The following is a 23,342-nucleotide window of genomic DNA, read 5'->3' on the forward strand; positions in this document are numbered from 1 at the left end:
TATTGTAATTAAATATAAATATTTTCTATGCCTTGAAACTAGAAGTATGTTGCAAACAAAAATCTCTCTGTGCTGGAAAACTTCTTCAGTGTTTTTCTTTTAGGATTGTTATGCAAACCAGGAAATTGTTAGAAAAGCGGAAACAAGTCTTTAACTATCAGCTGCTCCAGGGACTTAACAGGCTTCAGAATCCACTGCTTGAATTGGAAATGCAGGGTTTGAGCCAGGTTTTCTTTTTAAAAGCACATTTGCTCTTGGGAAGCTTCTTGACTGCACACAAAATATATGCAGCAACCACCCAGAAAGGGCTGTGACATAAATATTGATGGATATAATAGTTGAAGAACACACACTACGTTTGATAAAAATCTTTATTTTGCCTTCTAGTAATTAGCTGTACTTGCTTCTGATAGTGCATAGATTTTCCTTGTATGTGGCAATTAGGTGATTAAAGCTATTTGCAAACAATTCAGGTATTATATTTACTACTGTAAGGATCTTAATTTCCTGAAAGGCAAACAAGTCACAGATGATACTGTTTTTCTCTCAATTTCTTTCCTCTGTGGTAAGCCAGTTACTAAATTTTCACTCTGAAGTTTTTCAACATCTCAATGTCTCAAGTAGAACCAGACTTAATGGGGAACTCTGAGCTGCTTTTGTAAGTGGCCTAAGCCTGAAGTTCTTGCTTCAGCAAAATGCAAATTTATCTCAGATTTACGTTGGGATCGTTTCCAGAGTTTTCTTGAGTTCTAAAATGAAGACACAGGATTTGGGTGTATTTTCTTTTCTTCCTACTACCTGTATGAATTTTAGGGTGAATTAAGTAGCATTGCAGAAACTCCTGTGGCTAACAGTCTCAGCTATGTACAAATGACTTTGCCTTCTTCCTCTGTCTCTCTGTGCAGAGAGAGAAAAGGACTCTTACCTAGAATAGGGAGTTGTTTATTCTGTGCTTCTAAAAATGTCATTGGGTCTTTATTTTCCATTTGGACAGTCAGTATATATCAGAGAGCTCTGTTTATATTTCTTCTTGGGGGCAATGCGGAGTTACGCTTTTGTTCCCTCCAAATTTTATTTTAATTTTTATATAATTTTCCCTTAGCAAAACAGTGTTTTGTTTTGTTTAATCTTTTTTCTGTACCAGAGATGATTAAGCTATTTTGCAGGGCTACTAGAGCAACATGGCAAGAAAAGTCCTGTTTAAGGTAGGCGGTATAATGCAGTCCGAGATGAACAAAGTCAGCATGAGTTTCATAAGTCATGCCTGGAGTCAAGAAATGTGTCTTGCTTGGCAACCTATCCAACTACATAATAACTTGTTTTCTAAACAAACCAAAATACACTTCTTAAGCTGCAGTGCTTGCTGATGCCTTATTCTGTTTGAATGCACCATAGGTGTCAAAATTTCTCATCAGCATATACATGGACACAATACACTGGTTTCAAACGGAGGGCTTTTTTGTTTTGTTTTTAAGGCATTTGTCTTCTATCCCCATACTGAGGAATTCAGGAGGCGTGTTGGGTGTTTGTGATAGCTTTCTGGTGTAAACTAAAGATTATAGTGCTTTGGAAAACAAAATGTTGTGTAGAATTCTAAAATAAAAACAAATCAGAACTGCTGCTTAACCCTTTACTTTGAAACTTTGTGCTAACTTGTATTACCCCCTGTAGTATTTAGGGAAGCCAAAGTACGATGGTGTCTTAGTGTTAGATAGGAGTAAGTCTTTTTGATTTTATTTTTGTGGGAATTGGAGTGAGATAGTGTCTTAAACTGAGTGATGAATTAATTTGCATGAACTACCATGGCATTCAGTTAAATCACTTCATCAAAGTAAAATGTGATACATGTAATGGTTGCGTAGCTTCCACGTAGTATTCCTTTTCCCTTCTCCCATCACTTCCTGCCCCAAACAAATAAGTAGAAAACCATAAACTTTATTTGGAATTACTGAACATAAAACCTAGATGTTGAGGAAGCCTTGGATTTATGATGAGACTGGTCTTCAGGGTTGTAACAGCTCAGAGCTGCAAGGTTGCAGGTGTGAAACCTGGCCTTGAACCCCTTCTATTTCTGAATCTGCTGCTTGGAAGTGTTTCTATAACCTGGCACATGTAGGGGAAATGGAAAGAAAAGCAGCTACATAGGCATATCAACAAGCCAGAAGGGCTTGCAACACTTGCTTACAAAGCTATTGTTAACAGCTGAGCAGAAGACACAGGCTATTAGAAAATAGGTGCCACCAATATTAGATGTAAGGGGAAGAGCAGGATGATTGCTCTTTGCCATGTAAAATTTAAGGTAGTTTATATTTCACCTTGCTGCAAAAATAGTTCCTGCAGTTCTACATGATCTGTCACAGCTTTTTCCACCTTACGGCTCTGAGTAGGATGAGTGCTGTACAAAGTAAAAGTTGCTTGAGCTATTGCTAGTAAAGGTGAAGCTTTTTCTTAGGTAATGGTGGGTATGTATAGGGTCCCAGTTGCCTGTCAGAAAACCACCTTCTGCTTGGAAAACTTTGAGTTCCTACAAGGTACCTATTTTCTTGGAGGTATGGAATATTTTTGGTCCATGCTTTGTACACACAATGTACATTGTCTTGCCATTGTAATACCTGTGAGTAGTCTACTTGCTACAGCCAACTTGCTGCATAGTTATCTAAAGCAAATTTAGTTGTCATAATGTAGTAAACATCTCCTAACTTTTACTTCTTTTCAAATGATGCGTGTCAAATCTTTGCAGTTGGTGTGAGAATTGCTTTAGTATCATCACCAGTGCTTGTCCTCTTTCAGTATATGAAATTTAGAGCCTGTAGAAATGTTCAAAGTAAACACTTGCACATGTGCACACACATGCACCAGAGGTGTACGTAAGGGGAATATGAATAGACTTAGAATGAAATGCTGAATTTAAAGAAGGAGTGGGAAGTTCAGGAGAAAGGGTCAGTCTTTCCTTAAGGCCAGGCACTATTAAAAATCTCTGATCTCCTGTAGCAATCCTTCATCTCTTTAATTCTCTACCTTCTGCACACAGACATGCAAGGGCACATAATACTGTAAGAAGGCCAATTTGGCATGCTAAAAGCCATTAATCCCAGACATGGAAGTCACTGACGTATCTTTGCTACATGCCAGCTGTGCTGTGGCCAACCTCTGTTGGTTGAAAGTAGATGCTTTCACCCAGCACACAAGAGTGTACATAGAATGAAGACCTGAAGCTGTTCAGCTTTTCAGCTTCCTATGGATGAGAGTGCATTTCACTGAATGAGGTGTTTCCTCATACAGGGTGCTCTGTTCCCTTCACTGGTGACAAGGATAGGGGAGAAGGTCTTGGAGGGGAAGTGAAGAACTTTCCGAAAGTCTGATATGCAAGTTAGGAAATATGATTCTTCTTCCTGTTTTGCTCCCACTCTGTCAGCAGTTTTCGTTCAGTCAGAAATAAAATAAAAAGTATTCTTTTTCTTCCGTTAGCTTCTAGAAGTCTTTCTCCTGTTTGCTCTTCTTTTTCTCTTTTATTTTCTGTTTTCTTCTCTTGAAAGTTGCACTTAAACAATGCAAGGTGAATTATGTTAGTACCCCTTCTTTCCTTCCTTGCTGTACTTGCAACATACTGAACCAACAGGGAGATTGAAGGAGTACTTACAGAGGTATCATGGAGAACTAATAGCGGTGGGACTAGCATGGCTAGGATTGCAGTCTCATCTTAAGGCTACTTGATTGGGGCCAAGCAAATTAGCCTCAGAGATCAGGTTAGTGGGAATCTGAAAGCAAGAAGATGCATGATGTGTCGCAGGTTTGGTTATCCCACTGAGCCGAGTGCGTTTCTGTTGTTCTGTAATAGATGTAAATTCACTGAGAACTGTGTTCACTTCTTCTGTTTCCTCGGCCATTAGCACAGCCTGGTGCTGCCTGTGTGCTGCGCAACCTCCTAGATCCATCTCCACAACCTCCTATCCACAGTGCAGCTGAGTCTACCCCTGAGCCCCCTCCAGATGTGTAAAAAAATAGATATGCATGTATAAATTGCACTTGCAGACATCTAAGCCTGGAATATCAGAGGCATGGAATAAAATGTTGACCTAACTACGCTGAGGTAGGAAAATCTGTTTTCCTAATTGCTGCCTTTAAAATTAATCAGCTAGGAGTTTAAGAGGTTCCACAACAAACGTATCACCTGGATGTTCAGTTAAAAGAGCTGATAAAACTTCCTTAAGGGCCAAAGGCATCCTGCTTCATCCCTCCCTATGTTGAAGTCACTGTTATGGCAACAGGAGAGAGGTGAACAAAATGAGGAAGGAGGCAGAGCCAAGTGTCACCACTGTACTGAAAATGCTTCAGAGTGTCTGTCTTATGAGAAACCTGTCACATACACAGTGTGAGAGTAGTTAGTCTTTGTTGTTATCTGAATACCACCATGGATTGTGGGATTATTGGTAAGAAACTTCTCTTAAAGAGTCATGGGAAGGAATTGCGAAGTGAAGTAAGCTAAATAGCAAAATAAGAGGAGAAAGCAGCATGATAGGAAATGACTTTTTGAACACCTTACCTTTTGAGAGTGGAAGGTCTTACAAAGACATTTGCCAGCTAATCAGCGGCTGAATTGCCAACACAACAGAAAAGGAAGCATGGAAGAATATTTTCATGAGTTTTGGAGTCTTTGATGCCATTTAAGATGTGCTGCTGAATCAGGGAACTTTTAGCACTCATTATTGCATTGTGCCCCTTTGTGACTTGCTTTGGTTTTCCACAGTTCTCATTCTCTTTGATTAGACTAGAGCTGTTCTGTTGGTAGGTTTCAATATAGGTCTAGTCCATAGGGAGATGTTACCTGGACATATGGAAAACCAAAACATTCAGCGCTACCAAAAACATATGAAAGCTGTGAGACAATCCATTTATCTTACAATATGTCAGAGTTTTCTGGAAGTAGCTTCAGTTCATTGCTGCATTTTTCAGCCATGCAATTCATGTCTGGCATCTGGCCAGCCTGGTAAGGCTGGAGGTCGTGTGTGGTTTCCTGCCAAGCAAGCCCTGGTAAAAAATGAGTAATCTTTGGCTTTAGATACTGCTCTTGTAATCATAGTATACACAAATCAAAAGAGGAACTCCTCTGCATGCTTGTATCTGATTTCTGTTGTGTTTAAAAATTTAATTATATTATATAACTTAACCTTGTACCCATGACTCCGTCTTGAACTGTTTTTCTACAGCTTGAAGAATAAACTGGCATTATTTACACATTTTAGTTTTAGCTTGCTTAGCAAAAGGCTTACCTTCAATTCTATGTGTCTTTGGGATTTTATTGAAGTAAAGAAGTAATCCAAGCAATATTTATCCTGAATTTTGAGAGAGGACCTGCAGTGATGGAGATATTTATTGAAAGTAATTTCTGAATATCTAGAAAGATGCCTGTAAGAAATTGAACTTCTTATTTTAGAAATAAAAAAGTATCAAAAAGGAGGAGAGCAGGGGAATGGTCCTAAAACCCCCACTTGCCCCTAAGTAACTTGCAGATGAGCACATTTCCTTCCCTTTCCTAGCCCCAACTCAGACACCCACCTTTCTGGCTACAATTCTTGGCTTGCATCAGCCAGTCTTGAGGCAAATTCTGTCTAGTGCAGCTTCCTCCTCCTCCTGACGTATCTGAATCATTGTGGAGTTGGGAAAAACAGTCTTTCTACAGGAAAGCTACTTTGTGCCTAAGATCCATGTGCTTGTACATGCATATATTTGAAAAAATATATAAAAGTTGGCCTTTATCTAGGAAAAATCTGTAGTCAGCTATAATAGTTGTGTTAATTATTTTGTCTGAGAGAAAAAAAATACCTGGCACAGAGATCTAATTCTTGCTGCATGTGTTTTGAAAGATAGCAGGAAACTGACGGATATGTGAGCTGTCTGCTGTCCATTTGCTGCATGGAAGCTCTGTTGGTTTTAGGGTGTATGAGTCTACTGATGTCTAAATTTACGGAAGAACTAATGGCGTACTAAGACAGTACTGCAGTGTATAAGATTTGCAACATAATGAGGATAATGGATACTTTTTGATAATGAAATGCGGTAATGTAGAGCTATTTTTCCTGAGTATTTGCAAGAATTTGACCTCCAAAATACCCGTTATTCAGGAATAGTGAAATAACTGTCTTAGTTTAAGCATTCTCTATTATTATTTTTAACCAGATAATACATCGTTATTAGCTTGTTTTTATGTGTTTTCACCTTAGTTTGGAAACTTACGTGTTTAAATAGCACAATTTCATAGTCTAGAGGCAAGTAATAAACAATTCTGTTGACCAGTTTCAGTGGTGTGATAAACAAAAGTACCCAATTTCCTCAGAAACGGATGACTTCATTAATTCAGAAAACTTTATAAATTTGGAGAAGCAGAAGAATGAGTTCACTTGGTGCCTGGCATGATTACTGGTGATTTGCACTCTGAATAGTGACAAAGGTTGCAGCCCTGCATCCAGAAAAGGCTGTTCCTGACTGCAGAGTCCTCTGATTGCTCTGATTATCACATAAGATTTTCTCCACTACAGTTACTTCTCACTTTCCAGGAATGGCTGAATCTTTTCTGGAGTGAGAGTATTCCTGTAGGCAGAGAAAAATGCAAATACTTTGCTCATGTGAACTAGTGACATCTTTTCTATGGGTTTGGCTGATTATATGGATTAACTGTTTCCTTTCCTTTTAGTTAAGATGTGCTGATTCAGGACAAATTCCCTCTTGATTTCTGTTATAAATATGATGTGAATATTCTGGGTCTCAGTACCAAGTAATTTATTTTGACTTCTGTTGCCATTGTAACCTAACTGGATTCCTCATGTCAATAATATAAATCATATTGGAATTCTTAGAGCATCTTCTAAAGAAGATAAGGTTATTTTTTTCGTAATATATTGTCTGACTTTTTAAAGTGATTGGTAACTTGTATCATGGGATCACTTCAGGTTTTTAACTGAGACAACTTAATCTTCAGTTATGTTTTCTTGCCTGTTTTTTTCTGTGGATGCTGAAGCTCTGGTGTATGGAACTAAGTTCTTGCTTGGCAGAGGATATTTACGATACTCATATTTCCTTTCTATCCCCAATCTATGACATGCCTATTAAAATGAAAACATAGTATATACCCACAAATTAACATAAGAGCAAAGCTACTTTCTACTTGGTTAAACTTCTGTATTATTGTGGAAAGTTAGCTATTTATGGTGAATGAATGTTTGTTTTCTCAGAGCTGGATGCAGCTGTGATGCTGATTGGGGAGGATGGGTGGCTGCACAGCAGTGGAGCTGCTGCTTCCCCAGCTCGTGGTGCAGAAAATGTCAGACTTGAAGGTGATATTCAGGATTTTGCAGTATCTTTAATTTACTCTCCTATGTAATTCTCCCCATCACCCCTTGTCTATGACTAGGCCTATGTAACTGTGTCAAATTGGAATAAAACATGTCTTTTATCCTCTTATTTTGTCATGATTTGTGTATCTGATGAGCACTTAAAACATATACAACAGTTCTGTTCTGCCTGTTCTGTGTATCACAGTAGAAACTGTAGTATATTCCTCTTTTGCTCCAGAAACATTCACTTTCATAAACTGCTTTTATCCTCTGTCTACCTCTAAACTATACATGCTGGTTGTAATATTGTTGCTTAAAGATTAGTCTTCCTTTTAATAGTAAAGTATGTAATTCTTTGGTTTACTTAAGCTGAAGTTGGAAGCAAACTCTGTCACTCAAGCAAGTAACATAGTGTTAGCTCTCTGTTTTTTGTTGGTTTTATTACAAATGTTTTTTCTTATTTAGAATTCTTGGAGTAAAGTAAGGATCTGTTATTGACACTGCCAAAGTATTTCAGTTTCTTTCAATTTTGGATGCCAACAAAAAATATTCTTAGACTAAACAGATGGAAAAAGGAGAGAAAAAAAGGCAACTGGGAGGCATGTCATGCTCAGTTAGGTAGAAGCTGGGTTCAGATTTCTGGTATGGAGGGTCTAAGAGCCTTTACTGTCTGAAGCTCATCCAGACAAAAGGGAAAAGGAATTGAGGGTTACATATATGTTAGAGGAAAGCTAAATGAGGTAAGTCTTAGTCTATATCGGTGCTTTCTTACCTTGTAGGGATTTTTCATTATGAGAAAGGGTGACATGAGGCAGGGAAGGGCAGGGGGAAGGACGAAGAATATTTGGGTTAGAAACCAAATGGTACATAGTACCAGTTAGATACAACCAGTAAATGGTTAGGATGAACTTAAGCTGTTTTATTTTCTAGATAGGGCTGGTCTGAACTACGAACAGCCATAAAAACAAAGCATGGGTGTCTGCTGCAGAGGCACAGTGAAAGCTTGAAGGCCTGGATGAGTGTTGTGATTAGAACAGTGAAACAAGAAGATAATTTAGATGACAGTTTAAAAGGATCTGAGCAGTCAAAAAATTTAAATAGTATGCAAAAGGTGGTGAGAATGTGAAACAAGTTTTAACTCTGTTGAGAGTAAAATTGGATCTTAGACCTATATGCGTAGGATGAGGAGGCGAGTTGTAGAAGCAGCTTGGTGGCAGCTCTAGAAAGATGGCCTTGCTGAAGGCACTCAGAAGCTTCCCACAAATATAGGGAAGGTGAAGAGTTGATAGATGGAATGTTGACAAAAGTTTATGAGGTATTGTACAGACTTATTGCTTTTACACTGGGAACCCTCATGTCCTTCATCTATTTTGGCACTCTTTGGCACCCAAATATGAGAGAGGCACCAAGAACACCACACTGTATGTATTTGCTGAAAGAATGATGTAAATGAGCTTTAAACAAAATCACATCTTCCCTATTTTAGAGTGTAAAAGCTGAATAGAATTCAAGTGGTAGAAAAGAATAGGAAGTTTCTGGAGCTCCCCTTTGAAAGGACCTGTCAGTCCAATGTGGCAGTTAACCTTTCCACAGAAGTGGGAAAGCTGACAATGCTGCTCACTGGAGAACAACGCTCGAGGTAAAGACGTGTGAGAGCAGAGAAACAGTAAAAATATGAGGCTATCAATATTAGGGAGTCCCTGAATTCAGAGGTAAAATGAAAGCCATAAACCTGATTAAGTTCCAGCAAATACTTAATACACTCTTTAACAAACAAGCCATGTCAAAACTTTAATGGCTTTTTAGTCACTGGCAGTTTAGCATCTTTACTGGCTCCACAAAGCAAAATACAGCAGGGGACGGGGGGCGCAGGGAAGGCAAGGGGATAAAAAAAAGGAGGAAATAGCTAGCAGTCAGTAAATGTTTAGAAGAATTGTTAAATAGAACTTAGCTCTGAAAGGTGATGTGTGATTTATAATCAGCAGAATCAAGCAGAAATCTTCACAGGTAGGCCTGTGAAGCTGTCTAACTTGTCCTAAAAAAATTATCTGGTCATGGGGTTATATGGCTTGGTTAATTTTTAAAACATGTTGTGGCATGCTGAAGAAGTTTGAAGAAACTGGAGGAATGCTAATGTAGTAGCAGTATTTAGAAAGGTAAATACAAATCCTTGATGATATATTTACATACGGGACAAAGGAGGATTGTAAGTAATGGCAATGGCAGTTATCTAGGAGTTGTGGTCATGTGCTAAGTTGCACTCATTCAAACAAAATAAGCTTGGTTGTATTAAGAAATGAATGTACAGATTTTGCAGGGAAAAAGTAGCCTATAGCTGCAGAATGGAGGAACTACATCCTTGAAAATGGTGACTCTGCTAAGTCTGCTAGTCACAGTGTGCAATCAACTTGTCATAAACTATCAATTTAATGCTGTGGCAAAAAAGTGCCATCCTTGGAGGGATGAACAGGGGATTGATGAGTAGGGTAAATGGTGGAATTAACGCTCAATGTGGGAGTCGTGGGACCACAACATGAATTCAGATCTGATGCACGCTTTTCAGAAAGAACTCTGGGAAATTGAAACAGGTTTATAAAACAGGTGCATGATTCCAAACCTGCAGAAGTCCTTACAGTAAGAGATTTAGTGTTAAACTTAAAAAGGAGATAGTTTAAATACCTTCACACAGCACAAAACTGGATAGGCGAGATACTATAATTATTAGCAATGTGTATTACATGGGTCATGCCTCAAAAATAAAGCCTAACAAAGTGAATTACGTGAATTATCAGTAAGTATGTTAATTAGCAGCTAATTGATTTTTCCATTGACTTTATAATCTGCTGATGTCTTCAGACAAAGATTCTTTGGAAAATGCAGTTTGGCCCAACATGAAATAGGCATTAATCAAAAGCAGGTTATTAAGCTTCATAAAGAGATAATTAGATACAATTCTATGGCCTCTGTCATGTACAGGAGTTACATAATTTCTGAAGTTAGCAGAACTTTTTGTCACTGACACAATTGAAATCTTTGTACTGTTGGCAATGTATTTTGAAGGCGATTTTTGAGCATATATTGATTTTAATCATGAAAATGTACTGGGTGATCATTAGTCACCTGATTTTGCAGTCATACAGAATTGCCTGAATAAAGGCATCGTTTTACTTTACAAAACCAGATAATTAAAAACACAAGAAATGTAAAGTATCTTCAAATGTGTTTTTAGAGAGTGTTCACTTAATCCTATGGAATTTAGCATGTGTTTTCCTGTTTAAATACCTGATTCGTTCTTTGTGATCACAAACCGGTCTTATTCTTGAGAGTGCAGCACAGTACTGACCGTGGGAAAACACTGGCTCAGGAAGGAAGGGAAGGAAGAATTAAAATGTAAGGAAAGATTTAACACATAGTTTCATTTATGATAATGTCAAATGCAATTGCATGTATACTGCAGTCTCCAGTGCAGACTACTGTGCGTGACTGAAGTGTTTAGTATTTTTCACTTGTTCTATGTGCTCTGAGAAATGATTCAATGGAAATACCTCTGCTTTCTGTAAGGAGATGAGGTAAGTTGGTCATATTAATAATATAAAAGAACAGACGAATATTCCTTTCTACTGCCATTTTAGTCATGTTAAGTGAATGATTGAGCTAAGCATGACCTTCTAATATGATGTATGTTGTTTGATAATCTGGCTTGCATTAATACTAATTTCAAAATATTGAAAAGAAATTGTGATGAATTAAAAGAACTAGTTTTAAAAGTCTAGTTCTAAGGAATTCAGCTTCTTAATATAGTAATATTGCAGTATGACTGTCTAATCTCTCACATGTTTATCATTGTGACACACATGTCTGCAACTGAGATGAAATTAATTAGTTTTTACCTGACATTCTTACGGTTCTCACGTCACATAAACTTGAGCGGCAGCATCGTGGCCAGGGTGCAGCGAGGAGGTAGTGGAGCCACTGCTGTGCGAGTGACTCACTTTCCAGGTTAATGTTCTCCTCTGAGTTTATCATACTTAGGATCCTTAAATTAGCAGCTACTTTCAGGAGAAATTTCCAGATTATCACTTTTATGATTTCAGTGTTTTTAGTTGTATGTCATTTTATTCTCTAGGGAAGTTGTTCTCTGAGAGTTGCTGGGAGGGGGTGAGGACGAGATGGCGGGGAAGTGGGTGAGCACTTTCTTAGCTTTCTGCTTTTGAAGCAGAAGAAATCGAACTGGTTGAGGCAGTAATGAAGTTGTGAGAATAATTTTGTCCAGAGATGGTGGCTTTTTATTGTCCATATTTCATTATTGTTGCATTTTTAAATAATTAAGGAAAAAATTATGAATGAAAGAATCATTGCAACAATACTGCTTAGCTTGATGGAGTTGAATTAACCTCAGCTGTTTGCTGTGCAGATTCTAATTCATTTATAATTAGAAAGTAATATTGTACAGGACTTCATGTTGTATGGCATTGTGTACAGGAGATACAGCTTTTCAAGCAAACATACTTTAACAACTTTTGATCACATTATTGTGAATGCTGTGTTAGGATTTAGTTGTTCAGTTTCCCCCCAAAGCTTTCGATCCCAAAAGAGCAGAACTCCTTTACCAAGACGGGGGGGCAGTGGTATCTAATCCACTCCAGAGGGATTTTCATGATGTTGACTAGACAGAGCTGTGGGCTGTGTTCATGTGTTCCAGTGGGAGTAGAACAGACAGAGGAGGAAAGGACAGGATGGGATGCAGGAAGCCTTGCAAAGGGTGGCTGGAAATGACCCTTATTACTGTTAAATATTAGTATTCTGAAAACAGCCACAGGCCCCATCTGAGACTGTGGGCTTAGTTGTGATGCACACTTCCATGTCTGCAATTGTCCTCATTTTGTATGCCTCCTTTAGAATTTATAAAATGCAGAGCTGATGCTTAAATAAAAGGAAAAGCTATGTGGGTGAAGGTTAGCTTTTCAGTGATGATCGTGCTGTTTGGCTGGATGTGTCAGAACGGTTTGCAGTGAGTGCTGTGACGCATTTGTAACTTTTCCTTGCTGTCCATGGGATAGGAATGGTGTTCCTTTAATGTTTTCTTATGCAATCATTTCCGAATGTGTTGCTTCTGGAGTTATATTCTAAGAGTAGCCTATGAAAACAAATAGTAGACCAGAATACGTGTTCTCTTAAAAGTAACACTGTTAAAAAGGAGTAATAATAGTACTGTTCTTGGGTATTGCATGTTTGTTAGAGATCTCCTCTTTATTTTACCCTTTCTAAATTTCGTTGTTTCATGTTTGGTAGGATCATGCTTATGGTACTTGAGAAATCACATGTGTATTAAATTATTTTTAGGGACGCACAAATGTGTGTAGCCTAAACTATTTTGTTATCTGAAGTGATGCATTTGTCGGAAAATAACCCCCCAGAATCTCGCATTTCATTCACATAAAACACCTGTTAAAAAGGGGATTGGAAATACATTGTATTGAGAAGATAGTTTAGTGATAATGATGGGGGAAATTGTGCAAAGCTACATTTTGGGAAGTGCTGGGGGATTGCTTGCCTTCTGAAATATCCCATGAAGACAGAACAGTAAGGTTGCTTCTTGTATGTATTTTGGGACATTGTTACCAAAGCAGCTTCTTCAGCTAATGAGAAGATTCTTTTAGTATCCTTCTGATTTGTGCTCTCTTTTTCAGCTGACAGTCACAGTTCTCCCAGAGAAGACACCCCAACTGGGAGTATGGATTCTCTTTCTTCCCAGTCTCCGACACCCACCTTCTCTAGCAGCCCCCCGGGGCTCCTGGACGGAAATCACCTTATTATGGACAGCGGGGATCATGCAGGCTGGGCAACAAATCTGTAAGTAACCTGAATAGTGAATAAATATTTTTTCCTACTAGTAATGAAACACATTTCCCTTTTCAGGGTGGTGGTGAATGATTTTTAGAAATTAAATATACTTGGGTTTGGTTTTTTTTCTGCTACAAAAAGGTATATGTTTACATGTTGGGGCAGAGCTTAGAAGCTGCTTAAATGTGGCTGAGTTTGTAGGAAATAAATGTTCTTTTTCTACAGAAACCTAGTACATTTTACTGTAACCTGTTATACAATTTTAAATGTTTTTATTTAGGCAATGAATATGTAAGTTATTCTCTTTATGATGTATTACCCTAGTTTTATTTCAAGACAGTGTTAGCTACACTCAGATGCAGGGCCATTAAGATTGAGGACCAAATTTTGGGTTTGGATAAATACACTGTAATGAGTGTGTGCTCAGATGCTGTTGTCTAAGAACATTATCGTTACTAATCTCTTTTTGTTAACAAATTAAATGTCCATTTTCCAATGAAAGTGCAGCCTGACTTTGTATGCTTGGTTATTGAGTGTCACTTCAGCTTAAGAAAAATTGACACTACAATGTTTGTCCTCTCTCTGTATTACATACTCAGCTTTGATACACAAAAAAACTGAGCATACCTTACTTTTTAAATGAGAAGTTGAACTTGAATTGAGTTCTCTGGTTTGCTATTCACACAAACTTTAACATATCAAGACAAAGTTTTCCAGCCTTCAGTGCCAAGAAGATGAAGGAGCAGGTCTGGAGAAAAGATTTGTTACAAATATTTTCCATAATGGCATTCAGAGTAGCCTGTTCTGTTAATGAAGCAAGTGTCTAAAATATATGTGTAGGTGTATGTTACACATGAGAATATGCAGATAGCCATATGATGGGTTTATATTTCTATATGCATGCACAATTAACTGCTGATTAAAATACTTATTAGCTAGTACAATATTTTCTCATATGTATTGAAATAATTCCAGATTTATAGGTATTTTACATAAATGTAACTTCTACAGTAAAGTTATTCTTTCCTTATCTTCTTGTACTGTCCACTAGTAGTAGGTAGGATTAACAATAAGTTGCATTTGACAAAAAGAAGTGCATGTGTGACAAACATGCTGTAGATGGTATAAAACTGGAATGTCTATGAAATCAAGCAGAGCTAATTAAGGAGCATATGGTTAGCAAAACATTGATAATGTCACGTCAGAGAATAGAAGAAAGAAGTGTTGATTTTATCCAGAGGGTTCAGGAACTTCAGGTGTTTGGAGGAACATTGCATTTTGGCATTTGTTAATTTTAATGGAAATTATACGGTACTGCGATTTTGGAAGCTTTGCTTGATGTCTTGAGGTTTTGTGCTCAGTTGGAAAGAGCACTTAAACAGTTTGAAAAGGAAAAGATTATTTGTCAAAAACAGTTTCTTCCACTCACCTGTCTGAGAAGTTTACTTGAGAGCTACCTCTGTAACAAGCCTGGACAGTGACAGAGAGTAGCCTGTGAATGGTACATTCTTTCTTTCCTCTACTTTCTGCCCCCAAATTGGCTTCTAGTTCTGATGACTCAGAGGGCCTTGCCTTAACAGAAAAGAACAAAGCCCCAGACAGCCCTGCTGTATTAATGGCAGAGGCAGATGTCAGCAATGGAGAATGTACTTGGTGGCCTTTGTCAGTTGTTGTGCATCATGGGGTCCTGTGGGCAGGAAAGGGTGGTGGTTGACATGGCATTGTGTAGCTGTGGTAGCTCTCCCAGCTCAAGGAAATATAGCATTAGCTGATGAACTCTGCTTTGGTTGTAGACTATTCTGATAAATTGGACTATCCTAGAATTAGGTGGAGAACAGTCCTTTCTATTTGTGCAGGATTTCAAAATGTTTTGTGCCAAATTGGAACAAAACCAATTCTTAAATTCTCGATATACTCTCTAAAATAGTATTGCAGGTCTTCACAATAAATACCATACTGAGCTGAGAGGAGATGGAAATACAAGAGGAACTGGTTTCTCAAGTTTCTGCTGATGTTTATAACAGAAGGGTGTTACTTGTGAGAGATCAATCACTGTGGAGTTATGTAGTCAACAAGGTGATGGTGACTTCTTTGTGGTAGAAGAGTTGCTTGCATTGTTTCCTGGGGGAGGGATGTTGCATTGTGGGTGAAAATATGTCAGATATTCCAAGGCTGGTTTATATCAGTAGTTTGCTTTAAGCAATAATAGGTGATGGATAGCAAGAATACTTTTTGTGGTATTTGTTTTTAAGAAATGAAGAGCTTGATTTTTCTTGAATAATAGCTGTTCTCACCATGATGTTTCCTGACAGAGTTTTTTGTGATGTATGCCCTTTCCTTGTCCCACCTTTGAAAACAAAAGGAACTACAGCTTCAAGTATGGTGAGAGGAGCACCAAATGCAGGCAAACACACCCTCACCTCCTGGCTTGCACTAGGAGGGATCTGCATGGCCAGAGTGGTGAAACAAGCCAAGAGAGCAAGGGCTATGCAACCGATTTGAAATGTCTCACAAAGCCCTGACTGCTCATTTGTCATGTCAGTGTTTAAAGATGTACTATGCATACGGTGTAACTGGAAGGTGATGTTTCACATATGTGCCATTTTGAAGCCCCGCTAAGCTGTTGGTTCTCATGTCTATAAGCGTGCGTCTGCCTGATGCTAGATTTTCTTTGAAAGCTCAGTGTGGCTCAGACATATGCCCTGTGTTGTCATCTGCTACTGTAGCGGGGTGTAGAGAGTTGGATGATGGTTGGCTCTTACTGCCCACGGCAAGGGTGGCTTTCAGTGGAGACCCAAGTTTGCTGTTCTAAGGTTATCTTGGACCCTAAACTTTGTTCAACCTTTCTCCTGAAGATATTTTTAGCTTCACACTTCCATCAAGAGCCAAATACTAAAAATAAGCACATTTTATTTTTACATACACTCTATGGTAGAACACAGAGAGTTTTATTCCCCTGTCAGTCACAAAATTACAGACTAGTTTATGTAGACGCAGGATTCAAACTCCAAATAGCCCAGGACTGGCAAATTACCTTTCCTGCTTGATGGAGCCTCATGTCATAAATGTATGTTGTTTGAAAATGCCTTCTATCCAAGGAAGCTTAGCATGATCTAATCTCAGACATGAACTGATAATTATGGTAGTAAACTGGATAGGGTGTATTCCTCCCTTGTAGTGCTCTCCACTGGTATGGGCATCTTTTTCCCTTTAAGGCAGAGCAGCAGTGGCAATCTCAATTTAATATTAACTAAAGCATTTGCATTCTTTCTTTTTCCTCTGTGCTTTCTCTAAGTGTCTGTACACACAAGCTACAGAATTGACATTGTACAGCCATCTGTCTTCCTCAGATTCCTCTGGAACTACTATCAAAGTCCCCTTTGCTCCAACAGAGCTCCAGGTGGTTACTATTTCTGTAAGGAGAGCATGTTTTAGACTGTTTTGGGACTGATGTTCATGTAGTTTCACCAGCAGTACACTCTCAAAATGCTCGTTATTTCCCTTAAAGCCACAGTTGGTTCTGGGGAAAAAAAAGTTTCCACGTTAGATGCAGCCAGTTCCTTGTGCATATCTTCTAATTCAGATTGCCACCATCACTGGTGTTCTGAAGGTAAGCAATGTCCTGCAGATGAGATGAGATTATCCATATAGGCATTCTGTAGCAACTTGTTCTGATCTGTGTCTTCTGCTATTTGAGACGCTGGAAAATAGGCAATATTTCCTCTTTCATGAATTTGCCAATATAAAAATTTGTAAAGTAAAATGTACAAATACAATGATATTTGCCATATTCTGCTTTGGGTTTAACAAATATGTCATGTATTTTAACATTTTATTCCCTCCATACAGAATAGATATATTTTGTGAGTTGTCCATAATATTATTCTGACCTGGATTTAAACAAAAAACCCCAATCCTAACCAAGCAAATTCCAGCCCTCTTTTATGCATAGTCATCAGTTTCCCCCAAACTGTTGTCTACCCTAAAATTACAAATTATCCGAGGAGTTCAGACCCTACAACCCACCCTTTCCTCTTTCCTCAGAACTGCTTCAAACTCTGGTTAATGTGAGGAAGGGTTAGTGCTAATCTCTCATGTTGAAGGAATTTGTGTTTTCTTCCTCTCCCTTTCTTTCATAGTAATACTTTTGCTGTTTCTAATGTTCTGGAAGCTGCTGCAGGTTGGTGCTCCCTGCAGATTCTGTGGCAAGAGGCAGTCAGTTGGCAGTGTTGGTAAGGAAAAGTATTCTTTTAATGGTGTCACCAGGAGCACCAGGAATCTCCTAATTGATGAGGGGAAGACACCGAGTGGAAAGGGGGAAGGATGAGTGAAGAATAATACTGTGCTAGAAATGCACATACAAAATTGAGGCATTAAACCAAGAACGAGGGGAAGAGGAAGGCAAAAAATACATGTTGTGGCCAGTAGCCCATGGTAGAAATAGTAAGGGGGAAATTTAATTTATTCCCAAATTTCACGAGGGAGAAAAAAAAAACAAAACAAGCAGTAGGAGAGGAGAGAGCTTAAGGAGAATAAAAGGTTGGGCATAATTTAGGATTTGCCTGTGAAGGAAAGTGAGTGCTCAGTAAGCTATAGTATGAGTTTGCAGCATATAAGAGACTGTACATTCCTTGTGTGAATATTTAGTGCTGTGTCTGCTTTACAAGTGGAGGAAGCCTGAACTTTTGTGTAAGGATGCACTTAATGAAGTGTGAGCTTTATAGCAGTGTTGCAAATTGTTCTGCAAATTTTGCTTGAGGTGTTGATGTTGCTACTTTCTTAGCTCTCCACTTAGTGCATGTGGTTGGATGTGGTGGTGTTTGTTTCTAACACTTGGGTGAAGATTGTAAACCACCTTAGTTAGTTCCCTTTATGCAGCTCATTAGTTGAGCCACAGAGTTTCGGCAATTTTTCTGTGAAATACCTTATAGCAGCACATCAAGAGTATGCACAGAATGTTAGTGTGAAGCACGTAATGCAGTCAGATTAATCCTCTGGCTTAATTTCTCTCTGCTATGTAGTTTCTGGTTTTCCTATTTAATTTCTCCAGAAAGTAAATAAATCTACACATCATTTTTGCAAGAGGCTTGATAGCTCTTTGCTGGAGGATGTGACCCTGACATTACTTTCTGTCTTCCCGACTGGCACTGAAAAATACGCACCTTAATCATTCAGGATTTTATTCCTATGCTGTACAAATCTTGAATTTTAATAATTCAAAATATGTTCAGGATTTCAGATACTAAGAAGTGGACTAGCTTTTCTAAGCTACCCTCCAAACTTTTTAATAATAGTGACGGCCTTGGTTTTGGAGATAGGTATTAGAAGGGGTTATGGATACCTCATAAGGTGTGCTTGAAGTATGGAACAATAGCTGATCTTCTCTTTTACATGCAGTTGAAAGGCAGTGATACATGGTTTGACTTTCACCCTATTATATTATGGCTTGACACATGCAAACAATATATAGACACAGTGACAGCTAAAGTAGGTATATACATCTCTGTCTAATAAATATATCTAAACAACTATCTTTTCATTAGTGTCCTCATGTAGTGAAGTAGGTGATAGTGCAACAGATGCAATATCAGACATGAAGTGATACAATGCAATTAAAAATGGTGAGGGGACCTTTTTGTGGCTGTTGTAGTTTGATTATAGAATTTACTACATAGCTGCAGTTACTTATATCAAAATTGTTTTCAATCTTCAGCCTGTTTTATATCATTAAGTACTATTAAAACACATTTTTCCCAATTCTGTTTTATTATGCGTTATAAATTATTACTTTTGAGTGTAATTTGGGCATTTTAACATTTGTAATTAATCTATGCCAAAAAAAAAAAGGGTAATTGTGGTAACTGATGTCTCTACTTCAAGAAGTAGAAGCATATTGTATAGGACCTTGTATTTGAACTTGTCTGAAGCTCTAGGTCCTGCAACAAAATATCTTCACAGAAAATATTACATATTCTGTTTGGGATGTCTGGCCTGCGCACACTCGGTTCCCGGTGTATTTTGATCCTCTGAATCTGTGCAAGGCTTGTGCATACCGTACTTCCCTCTCTTCCTTCCAATTTCTGCACCTCCTGTGACTCTTCTGACGGAGGTGTTACTTTTTGATATTGGACTTGCTTGCTTCTGTCTCTGGTCTCTTACATGTCTGTGTGCTCGTATCACTAACTCTTTTTCAGAGGTGCTGCTTTGACAAGAGGTCCATTGCTGCAGCTGTAGAGCCTCTAATCTTCTAATCCTTGCAGAAGGGTTCATAAGGCAGCTGCTTCTTATTATCTTAGAGGGAAGGGAGATCATGACTAATACTGGTCTTGGGAATATTGACTTGTTTTAATTCACATTCTCGGGCTACCTGCAGTAATTTCAGAACTATGGAGTAAGGACTAGTTTCACTCATCTTGACCTTCAGCAGTCAGAACAGTGGTGTTCATCAGGCTCTTCACTGACTTCCCAGTGAGCCAGAGCTGTTTATTGAGATGAAGTCTTTCCTCTTCAGCTGTTCCCTGGCTGCTGGCTATAATGGCAGCTCACCCCCGGTGGATTACTGTAGGTTTCCCTTATTGAGACAACTGACTTTTTTGAAAGGTGAGTTACATACAAGTCATGTACCAAAACACAGTGGACTGCCTTATGTGTGTTTTCATTTCACCTTGGAATGAACCAAAAAAGTTGAACGCTTGTTGTTCCCTGGACTCGGCATTTGTTGTAATTAATCTTTCTGATGATCTTTTCCTGATATGGAAAGATTTGTTACTGTAACTGGCCCATTATTGTCATGGGATCTTTTCTGCTTAAGGACAATGCCCTATGCCAGAGCTTATCTGCAGAGCTTACAGACTTACCCCTCACAGTGCTGGGTTTTCAGAACTGGGTCACTCTTGCTTTTTGGTTGGAAGTCCCCTACGTGAACTGCACAATCTCTTCTTCATTCATATAATGAAAACTGATGTCATATTCCTCAGCCAGAGAGTTCATTTTTGGGATCTGAGACTGCAGGGTCTCTGGATTTCATAGGGGGCTGGAACTTGGTGACTTCTAATGGTTGTTCTGGATAGAGTCATGGTGCAGGAGGTAGGGTAGCCTTCCTCAAGATGATGAGTATCTGTTTACCTTTCCTCCTTCTCTTGCTCTCTAAGCCTTTGGGATTTTGCAGCTGGAGGGGGTGTAAAGCATCCTGGCCATCAAACCCCTTCACTGAGTGTGTATGTGAATGGGGGTGCATGGCTCATTAAAGCAGTTACATTTGTGCCAATGTAAATGGCTTTTCAGGAATATGTAAGGAACCCATGGCATAGGAAATAACCTAGTCTTGTTTTAATTTCTTTTACAGCTCTTCTTTATTGGTTGCCCTGACACTAAAATATTCTGTTACCCAGCTCAACGGTGTATATGTGCTACACTAGTGGCATCGTTTTGGGGTTTTTAATATCCACAGAGGCTTTCAAAATTGTGATGAGAGCTGTACTGTGCCATATCCTGAGTGATTTCAGGGTCTTTGTGACCAGACTGGGAGGAAGCTTATAATTCTTCATGAAATCTCAGGCTGTTCAAATTACCGGTGAGCAGACTGATGTTAAAAGAGCCATGAGATGGCAAGGGAGGGCAGAAATAGTGGTGTTCTACACATACCAGAAGCCTTGGAGATAGTTATTAATTTTGTTTGACTGCTGAATTAATTCCCATCAGTCTTGTTGTATCTGCATCAGTAGATTGCAGCTGTAGTCTCCTTAAAATTGGAATAGTTTCTTTTTGTACTTTCTGGCAGTGGTGAATTTGCAGTTTTACCTAAATGATGAGTGACTTCAGTTTCAGTGTCTTGAAAACTTTTTATAGTGTCTAATGTCAACATCTTATTTTAATAAACGAAGATGCTTTAACAGCTGCAGAAGGCACAGTACAGGTATGTAGCAGTTCTTTTCGCCCATTCTGCTTATTTTGTAGTTTGTTTTTGTTTCAGCTGCCACCTCTTCAGTGACTCAGCAGTTTGAGAGCGGGTTTAGCAGAGCAGGCATTTCTTTTTGTACCCATTTGTTATGCAAGTAGAGCAATATCCCTCATTTTGCAGCTCCTTTGAAACAGGCTTAATATAACTTAGATATGTGGTTCGTTTGCCATCTCCTTGGCTTCCAGTGGGCTGGGCAGCTGAGCTTGCCAGCAGCACCACTGGATGTGCTCAGAGCAGAGAGAGATGGGGATTCAACCACTGGGATGAGCAAAACTTTCTTCTCTTTTTTTTTTTTCCTCTTTCTTTTTTCCTTCTCTTTGCATGATTCCAGGCAACAGTGTCGTCCCCCCCCCCCTTTTTTTTTTCCAGAAGGAACAGCAGTACACTGTAAGCCTATAGATGTACATACTTAATTTTGGCTTTGTCTAAATTATCTTTTAAAAATGCTTTAACTTAGGACAGCTCCTGTAGATGTTAACTTCAGATATACCATGCTGGCGTGAAGGATCATTTACCTAATGTGTTAGTTGTTTCACTGAGACTTCACAATCCAAGTTTAACAAAACAAAAAGTTTAACAAAACAAGTTTAATGTTGTGTGCATGTTACATACTTTAAATTTCAGAGGTGGAGTTTCTTTTCAGAGGTAAAGATGAGGAAATTCTGTCTTTCTGTTTTGTCTCCAGCTTTGCTGAGGATATGGCAATTCCTAGAATTTTGTCCATGTGTTTTTCTGCATCCTAGCCTCACCAAGGCACAGGGGTTTTAACATGCAGGAAGATCATTGCCAGGTGGTGAAGAATATTGGATTGCATATCAAATCAGAAATAGCTGACATCTTTTGATATTCTGTGTCATCTCATAATAAAACCTTTTCAGAACACTTTGATTGAGTTTATGTCAGCCAGACACTGAGATACAACAGCCACGGGGCTGCCGAACCCTTTTATGAAACAACCCTTTTTTTCTCAAGAGTTGCAGTGTAGATTCTTTTCACTGAGTTTCTTCCTCGCTCGCAAGATAAGAGGTGGCTCTTTAGCTGTGTTACCTTAGGAACCAGCCAGATAAACAGCCAATAAAATCCTGTTTTCAAGAGTTTGTTTCTGAATATCAGTACAAAATCTCTAGCTTATTTTCAGTACGGTCATTTTCCCCTTCTCCCAACATTCACCATACCAGACAACAGCATTTTTTCTCAGAAACGTAGTTATGTCAGGCTTTCCCCCGCCCTCCCACACCCCCAGGAAATGCATTGCCTTCATTTTAGCCCTTAGGAGCAACGATTTCTTCAACATACCTTCTGAAAGTTCAGATGCTATATGATAAGATATGCAGTACTTTCTAATATATCATCATCTTGATAAACAAGGCACGCAAAGCTTTATAGCAAGGTAATTTTGCTATCATAAGATTCTTTTCAAGAAAAAAAAAATCCGGCAGTTTGTTGCTTACAGAGTACACATTGGAACTGATTTTTCCCATTGAGTAAAACCTTCTGTTTTAATAATAAAATTAAGTGGTTACTGAGATAGTGAAGTACAGTAAATAATTTTTTTTAAAAAGTTCTGGAATGTGTTTAATATTTAAAACTATTAATTTTTCCTTTTTTTTTTCTTCTTGCCATGACAAAAGTATTGCTATTGAAAAGTGGGGGTTTTTCCCTGCTGGATTGTAGAGCATGATCTTGTGCTGGGTACCCAGGAGCAGGAGATGACAGGTGGGTCCAGGAGCCTGCTGCTGTGCTTTTGCTACAGCTGACATGGATTAAGGCAATTCATCAAAAGCAGGGGAGGGAACAGCCCAATGCTCCACATACCTGCACTGCTGGAGCGTTTTTCCATAGAACTCTTGGAGTTGCTCAGAATTTGCAGAAAACCTGCCAGCTTTTAGGTGCTTTTATATAATGCTGCCTGGTAAAGGACAGTGTAGTCTTAATAGATTACCCTTCTTGTTGAGTGTGTGTAACTTGGGAAATAAACATGCCATAGCATGGATCCAAACATTCTATTTCATCCTCTCTTCCTTTTTATTTGCACACCTTTCCTCTCTTTTTTTTTTTCATTGTCATTCCTCTCCAAGTCTCAAAGAGAAACCATCTGGTATTTATTTCATGTATACTTATAAATGACTGCTGCTTTCCTGGATCGGAGGGTGTCTTTCATAAACTGTTCTGAGTAGCGTTTTGAAATCATTAATGCTGCGTCTTAC

The 23,342-nt window shown here is 38.6% G+C and overlaps 1 protein-coding gene across 1 annotated transcript in view; it reads left to right on the forward strand.

Moving 5' to 3' along the window:
* Nucleotides 1-23,342, forward strand: part of ARHGAP10 (Rho GTPase activating protein 10) — a 146,558-nt gene that overhangs the window by 109,741 nt on the left and 13,475 nt on the right. The window contains exon 20 of the mRNA XM_080343894.1: nucleotides 13,022-13,184. Within this exon, the coding sequence (XP_080200020.1) occupies nucleotides 13,022-13,184 (163 nt within the window). The remainder of the gene's footprint in view (nucleotides 1-13,021; nucleotides 13,185-23,342) is intronic.

This window comes from Nesoenas mayeri (genome assembly GCF_963082525.1).
Source record: "Nesoenas mayeri genome assembly, chromosome: 4".
Lineage (NCBI taxonomy): Eukaryota > Metazoa > Chordata > Aves > Columbiformes > Columbidae > Nesoenas > Nesoenas mayeri.